Raw genomic sequence first — 8,031 nt, forward strand, 5'->3', positions numbered from 1 at the left:
TATCATTTTAATGGGGTAGAGTAGGAAATAGTTTTCTGAAGAAAAATAGGCAAGACACTGCTTTGAACACATGCCTTTTATGAGTTAGAAGTATTTTAACATACACACGACCATCATTTCTAGAGTGTTCCACATTATTACTTGACAATGTTAATTTCTGACAAGGCAAACTGAGCACCATAGTAAACGGATAAGACAGACCATGCTTGGGGAGTGTAGAGTTTATTTCAGTTGCGTGACAACGGCAGGGGTTGCTTTAAGCCTCATCCTCCCCCTCCTCCTCCTCAAACTCCCCCTGTTCGTCGGCGGTGGCATCCTGGTACTGCTGGTACTCCGACACCAGGTCGTTCATGTTGCTCTCGGCCTCGGTGAACTCCATCTCGTCCATGCCCTCCCCCGTGTACCAGTGCAGGAAGGCCTTGCGGCGGAACATGGCGGTGAACTGCTCCGAGATGCGCTTGAACAGCTCCTGGATGGCCGTGCTGTTGCCGATGAAGGTGGCGGACATCTTCAGCCCGCGGGGCGGGATGTCGCACACGGCCGTCTTGACGTTGTTGGGGATCCACTCCACGAAGTAGCTGCTGTTCTTGTTCTGCACGTTGAGCATCTGCTCGTCCACCTCCTTCATGGACATGCGGCCCCGGAAGATGGCGGCCACCGTCAGGTAGCGCCCGTGGCGGGGGTCGCAGGCGGCCATCATGTTCTTCGAGTCGAACATCTGCTGCGTGAGCTCGGGCACGGTCAGGGCCCGGTACTGCTGGCTGCCGCGGCTGGTCAGGGGCGCGAAGCCGGGCATGAAGAAGTGCAGGCGCGGGAAGGGCACCATGTTGACCGCCAGCTTGCGCAGGTCCGCGTTCAGCTGGCCCGGGAACCGCAGGCAGGTGGTGACCCCGCTCATGGTGGCCGACACCAGGTGATTGAGATCCCCGTAGGTGGGCGTGGTCAGTTTCAGGGTGCGGAAGCAAATGTCATACAGAGCCTCGTTGTCGATGGAGTAGGTCTCGTCCGTGTTCTCCACCAGCTGGTGGACGGACAGGGTGGCGTTGTAGGGCTCCACCACCGTGTCCGACACCTTGGGCGAGGGCATCACGCTGAAGGTGTTCATGATCCGGTCCGGGTACTCTTCCCTGATTTTGCTGATGAGCAGGGTGCCCATGCCGGAGCCGGTGCCCCCACCCAGGGAGTGGGTCAGCTGGAAGCCCTGCAGACAGTCGCAGCTTTCCGATTCCTTCCTCACCACATCCAGCACCGAATCTACTAGCTCGGCTCCCTCGGTGTAATGGCCTTTGGCCCAGTTATTTCCAGCACCGCTCTGGCCTGTGGGAGGGTGGGGCAGGACAGGGGAAAGAATCCGTATTAGAAATTGAAATGTTTTCCAGTGACAATTAAAGGATTACGGGTGGTGATTGCAAGCAAACCAGATGGTTGATCTTTGACTTTTAAATGCCATCAGCGGTTGGTCATTTTTGACCTTGTTCAAGAATAATGGATTATAAGCGATGGGGAATTACCTACCAAATACAAAGTTATCGGGTCTGAAGATCTGGCCGAAGGGTCCAGATCGGACCGAATCCATCGTGCCGGGCTCCAGATCCACCAGGATGGCTCTCGGAACATACTTGTTACCTGTGGGAGGAAGGAGAGCCAGCGTCAGAGCCGCAGTCAGCAGAGATCGCAAGTGAAGGGCTCTGCTGAGCGCGGCTCTTCGTCGCGATTCACTGGGGAAGATTCCGTCACTCCGGACATAGGAGACACAGAAAGAGAACAGGAGGCTTTTTTTTTTTTTTTTTTTTTTTTAAAAGAAGGACTACATTGATCTATCGACGGATCCCAGCAGAGCCTCGTCAGATTCAAGGATTGACGATGGACGGCGATAACGAATGGAAAGGGGCCCACGTCTAGCCTTTGTACGTATGTCTAATGAACTTTCATTTTCCTGGCTTAGGGAAGACTTGGGATAGAATATACTAAGAGTTACCAGCGGCTTCATTATAGTAAACGTTGATTCTCTCCAGTTGCAAGTCACTGTCACCATGGTAACTGCCAGTTGGATCAATACCGTGTTCATCACTGATGACCTCCCAAAACTGAAATAAATAAGTTGAGATAAATTATGAGAGAGGCAGGCATCGGGAATTCCAATGTCACCCAGGCAAATGTTAAGATGGCCGTTACTTTCCCCCCCCCCCCACCCCCCGCTTCCTCTTCGCGATGGCGACGAGGGTGGTGATCACTCTTATTATTTTGAGCAGAGAACGGCGGCGGCGGCGGCTGAGGCGCAGGTTCATCCGGCGAGCGCCGTCACGTAAGGATGCTCCCCGAAACTGCACCGATGAAGGCTCCGCCTGTTCGGCTGATTTTTATACGCATCGTGGAGGGACTTGAAGGGAAGCCCCAGACCAGCATAAAGGCAGGATCTCTCGTTGATTAAGAAACCCCGGTGAGAGGAGCGGCACAGACTACTCTCGGTAAGCGCTTTTAACAGATATCACCGTTATCCCCAGAAGCTAAGGGAATTTTGCTACTTCCTTGCAACGATGGGTCTCTCTCGGCCCCCGACCCCACCCTGCCCATCCAAGCGGCACCGTTTTTACGTCTCCGACCTCCGTGCCGGTCTCCGGGCACCATGCGGGGAGTGGGTGGACGGCCGGTCAGGGTGAGGAACTGCCCTGGGATCATTCCGCGGTTTGTCCGTGGGCAAGGAATCGATTGCAAATCGACGGCAGCAAATCGGGGGCGGGGGGCGGGGGGAGAAGGGAGCAGCGGGCTGGGCATCGATGGCGATTTAGAAGAACCCCGTCTTTCCTTCGCCTTACCCATCGGCTCGGCTTACGGCGTCGTCTTCTGCCGATTTTACTGACGCGATCGCAACCCTCGAGAAAGGATCCGAGCCCGCACTTGGATAGAAAATACCTCCAGATGAACCGACACGGTGAGCACCCGGTAGGGTCCGCAGTCCGGTGGCCCAGCGGTCCCCGACCGTGCGCGACGATGACAGGAGCGGGCAGGCCACCGGCCGGGCGCCCCGGGGCCCCCTGGCATGGCTCGGCCTGACCCGACACACGCTACCCTCCGGTCGGGGAGGAGAAGGGGGAGGAAGGAGAAGGCCATCGGCCGCTTCGGTCGACTTGAAAGCGGGCGTGGGCGAGGGGGGCGCGGAGGAGACCGCAGTCGGGGCGGGGGCCGGGAGGCGGAGGGTGAGGTCACCCGCAGCCGGGGCGGGGCGGGGCGGGGCTGGGCTGGGAGGGGGGTCGCCCGCACCGGTGCCCCTTCCCCTCCCGGAGGGGTCCCCGCGCGCCCCCCGCCTCACCTTGGCTCCGATCTGGTTGCCGCATTGGCCGGCCTGGATGTGCACGATCTCACGCATGGCGGACGGCTCGGAAGCGACCTCCTCCGCGGCTCGTCCGGCTGGCTCTGCCCGCTCCCGCAGTTCTGCGCGCCCGCGCCCCGGGCTCCCTCTTTTCAACTGGGGGGCGGGCGGAGGACTCCGCCCCCTGAGTCATTCGGGAGCCCGGGGCCCGCCCCCCGCGGACGCGCGCGCCGGCCAGGATGGGGGACGTCGGGAGCGCGCCGGGAAGGGAGGCAGCGGCAGCGGCAGCGGCAGCGGCGGGGGGGCGATGACGAAGAAAGGGGGGCGAGCAGGGGCGGGGCCGAGCGCCGGGCAGCGGAGCGGGGCTGGCCGGGGGCGGGAGCGGGAGCGGGGGGCCGGGCGGATGGAGCGGGGCTGGCCGGGAGTGGGAGCGGGAGCTGGGGGCCGTGGGAATGGAGCGGGAGCGGGGGGGCGTGCGGATGGAGCGGGAGCGGGGAGCCGTGCGGATGGAGCGGGGAGCCATGCGGATGGAGCGCCAGCGGGGGCCCGTGCGGATGGAGCGCCAGCGGGCCTGGCTGCAGCGGCGAGGGAGGAAGGGAGTAGGTGGTGGGTGGGCGCGGGAGCCCCGGGGGATGGAGCGCAGAGCGGGGCAGGGAGGAGGAGGATGGCAGGCAGGCAGGGAGGGAGGGAGGAGGAGGATGGGGAGGGAGGAGAAGGAGTCCGGAAAGGGGCGCGGGAGTCCGAGGGAAATGAGCGCAGAGAGAGGCGGGGGCTGCGGGAAGGAGGAAGGGAGGGATGCGGCGGCAGGGAAGGAGCCACCTGCTGGCGCCCCCCTTTGCCGGCCCGTTTTCTGGCCGGTGCGGGCGAGGGAGGTCGGGGCCACCGACCCAAACGCTGGGGAAGATGCGAGGTAAACAGGTTAGACGCAGTCCCTGTCCCACGTGCGGCTCACAGGCCGAATGGCCATTTTAAAGATGAGGCGACTGAGGCGCAGAGGGAGTGAAGTGACTCGCCCGGGGTCACGCAGCAGGCAAGTGGTGGAGCCGGGATCAGACCCCAGGTCCTCCTGACCCTCGGGCCCGTGATCTGCTTCTCCGTATTGAGAAGCAGCCTGGCTCAGTGGAAAGAAAGAGCACGGGCTCGAGTCGGAGGTCGTGGGTTCTGATCCCGGCCCCGCCACTTGGCGGCTGTGTGACTTTGGGCGAGTCGCTTAACGTCTCTGTGCCTCGGTTACCTCATCTGTAAAATGGGATGAAGACCGAGCCCCACGTGGGACACCCTGATGACCTCGTATCTACCCTGGCGCTTAGAAGAGTGCTTGGCGCATAGCAAGTGCTTAACAAATAGTATTATTATTGAGCCCAGGGTTTAGCACATAGTAAGGGCTTAGTGAATGCCAGCTTTATTATAATTATCACCGTTATCCCCTGAAGCCAAGGTTTTCACAGGGGAAGCCTGGCCGCAGGGGCCTCAACCTTACCCTGCTCCTCCTGGGGTGGGTAGGAATGGGGGGTGGAGGCGCCCTGAGGCCGAGGAGGAGGTCACTGAAAGCAGGGCCGTCTTCCCTTGGCGGCCAGCCTGCTGCCAAGGACCTGCTTCCCAGTCCGGCTTCTCCCAGGTTGTGGGTGACATCATTCGCCTTAGAGGAGCTCGGTTTCTCCATCTTTAAAATGGAGCAGTAATTACTTCCCCTTTTCGAGAATGTTGAAAGAATGAAATGAGACAGGTGGCCTACTTGTGGGAGGACAGGTGCCCTATAAAACCCCAAATTACAACAGCTGTAACCCTTGCAAAGGGAGCACGCTTAAAGCACCTTTAGCAAGCAGGAAGCAGCGTGGCTCAGTGGAAAGAGCCTGGGCTTCAGAGTCAGAGGTCATGGGTTTGACTCCCGGCTCTGCCATTTGTCAGCTGTGTGACTGTGGGCAAGTCACTTCACTTCTCTGTGCCTCAGTTACCTCATCTGTAAAATGGGGATTAACTGTGAGCCTCACGTGGGACAATCTGATTACCTTGTATCTACCCCAGTGCTTAGAACAGTGCTCTGCACATAGTAAGCACTTAACAAATACCAACATTATTATTATTATTAGCAAGGGGCATTTCCCAACTACATTATTGGGCACGGTTATTATGCCTTCCAAACCTCGTTCATGACAAGAAACTCCCCCTCGGAAACCTACCGTCACTCCCAGTTGTATGGCTCACTCTAGATTAAAGCTCTAATTGCTCTCAGTGGCTATCATCCTGATTTACACCAGCTTGGCGCTCCAGACAAGGAAATATGTAAATATGCTTGCCCCCTTTGCGTTGGGGTTGACTTTTCATTCCAAACCTATGCGGGATGGGGGCAAAGTTGGCAGAAATTTAGTATCCAGGAAGCACTGACCTGAGGGTGTAAAGTCAATAATAATAATAATGTATTTGTTAAGAACCTAGTTTGTACCAGGCACTATAATAAGAGCTGGGGTGGTTGGACAGAGTCTCTGTCCCACATGTGGCTCACAGTCTCATTCACCATCTTGTAGATGAGGTAACTGAGGCAGAGAGAGGTGAAGTTACTTGCTCAAAGCCACACAGCAGACAGTTGGTGGAGTCAGGATTAGAATCCATGACCTTCTGACTCCCAGGCTGGTGCTCTATCAAGTATACCATGCTGCTTCTCAAAATCAATCGATGAATCCTATTTATTGAGTGCTTGCTGTGTGCAGAGCATTGTTTTAAGCGCTTGGGAGATTGCACCACAATAGTATAACAGACCCAACATATAACATATATATATATACATATATTAGAGAAGCAGTGTGGCTCAGCGGAAAGAGCACGGGCTTTGGAGTCAGAGGTCATGGGTTCAAATCCCAGCTCTGCCACTTGTCAGCTGTGTGACTGTGGGCAAGTCACTTAACTTCTCTGTGCCTCAGCTTACCTCATCTGTAAAATGGGGATTAAGACTGTGAGCCCCACGTGGGACAACTCGATTCCCCTGTGTCTACCCCAGCGCTTAGAACAGTGCTCTGCACATAGTAAGTGCTTAACAAATACCAACATTATCATTATTAACAGCGGAACACCCACTTTGGCCCCCAGATGCAAAGACAACTGTCCCTACCTCCCCGCCGGAGGACCCTGTGGAGCTGAGAGGAGATTTAGGAGGAGGTACACCCTCTCTTTCCTTCCCTTTCACCCAGAGAGGTTTGCCTTGGGTATCCTGGGCACAGGATAGAACAACTTTTCTGAATTAGAGAGAATTCCTCCAACTCCACAGCTCATGTTGTTTTTTCCTCTCCCCGATTCTAATAACCTGCAATATTTCCTCTATCCCTCTTAGCCCATGACTTGATCGGCCTCCTTAATTTCTATGTCTCCTCTGGTAAGGGCACACAGAGATATGCTCCATCCTCCAACCACAGATGCCTTCCCCTAACCCCACTGGAGTCTCTCAGTGCTTGCTGCTGGTCCCTGGGGAATGGGTAAGAAAGCATGAATGACTCTGCACAAACATTCACCTCTACTGGGGAAAAAAAAAACCTCAGCTCCCTGCCCTCCTGATAATACAATACCCTTTTCCCCTTCCCTTTAAATAGAAGTCCTATACAAGTAAGTGATTCTGGATATGTCATTAGCTAGTGAGGCAGCATATTACAGTGTAATATACAGGATTTGACCAATGTGCATGCATGTATGCAACTATTTTTTTCACACCATATATCCTTGTGCTGATCTGTGAATTGTGTTCGATCTAGACAGATGTGCATTACAGAAAGAACATTCAAGAACATTTTGTAATTCTTCACTGGAACTCTACTCAGATTGCACAGTGAAGAAAAAAGTTGTGAGAATAATAATAATTATGGAATTTAAGCGCTTACTATGTGCCAAGCACAGTTCTGAGCACTGGGGTACATACAAGGTAATCAGGTTGTCCCACGTGGGGCTCACAGTCTACATCCCCATTTTACAGATGAGGTAACCAAGGCACAGAGAAGTTAAGTGGCTTGCCCAAGGTCCTATAGCAGACAAGTGTCGGAGCCAGGTTTAGAACCCATTTCCTCTGGCTCCTGAGCCTGTGCTCTTTCCATGACCATATAAAGTGCTGGCGATCAGAAGGAGGTTGGCAAATTAAATAACAGCGACTTACATTTACTCAGTAACTGTGATTTGGGTTCACCAATACTACCTTCCACCAGGTATTGAATCCCCCATTTTACAGATGAGAAAACCAAAGCCCAGAGACCTAATGTGTTTTAGGTTTTGAGCCCCATGACGTTCAAGGGACCGTGTTTAATTCCCACCTGTGTATCTTCTCCCAATGCTTAGTACAGTGCTCTGCACACAGTAAGTGCTTAATAAATACTATTATTACTGCCTACCAAACAAAAGGAAAACATCTTGGATGCACCAACTATCTGAACAGTGGCATCTCAGTGACTACATCGTATTGTGGCAGAGGATCTGAGGAATGTATGGCTCACAGCAGCCATGTGCGGAGCAGAACCCCAGTCGGGCAACTGTCTGATATGCCACAAGCTCCCAGTGACTAAGGCTATGTGGCTTTGCATCAAGAAGTGGCTTCCAAACTGCCAAGATGGCTAACGTCAGGTATCTGGAGAACAAAGACATCAGCGAGAGGTTCCGTGGCAATACTGCAGCAGCCCTGTTGGAACAAGGAACCCCATCAGGTTCCAACATAAACAGCGAATGGGCGTTAGTACGCAATACTTTAT

The 8,031-nt window shown here is 55.0% G+C and overlaps 1 protein-coding gene across 2 annotated transcripts; it reads right to left on the minus strand.

Annotated features, from left to right (window-relative positions):
* Positions 1-58: 58 nt before the first annotated feature.
* On the minus strand, positions 59-3,454 carry LOC114805389 (tubulin beta-2A chain). 2 transcript variants are annotated; one of them, XM_029054032.2, is made up of 4 exons: positions 3,311-3,454; positions 1,979-2,087; positions 1,516-1,626; positions 59-1,317 (listed from the first exon to the last, which is right to left on the minus strand). In XM_029054032.2, the coding sequence occupies exons 1-4, from the start codon at positions 3,365-3,367 to the stop codon at positions 257-259; spliced, it is 1,338 nt and encodes a 445-aa protein (XP_028909865.1). In that variant the 5' UTR covers positions 3,368-3,454; the 3' UTR covers positions 59-256. The 2 variants fall into 2 exon arrangements, with proteins under 2 accessions (XP_028909865.1, XP_039766534.1); XM_039910600.1 differs by lacking the exon at positions 3,311-3,454 and adding an exon at positions 2,817-2,835.
* Between the last annotated feature and the right edge of the window lie 4,577 nt (positions 3,455-8,031).

Source organism: Ornithorhynchus anatinus, chromosome X3, assembly GCF_004115215.2.
Source record: "Ornithorhynchus anatinus isolate Pmale09 chromosome X3, mOrnAna1.pri.v4, whole genome shotgun sequence".
NCBI lineage: Eukaryota > Metazoa > Chordata > Mammalia > Monotremata > Ornithorhynchidae > Ornithorhynchus > Ornithorhynchus anatinus.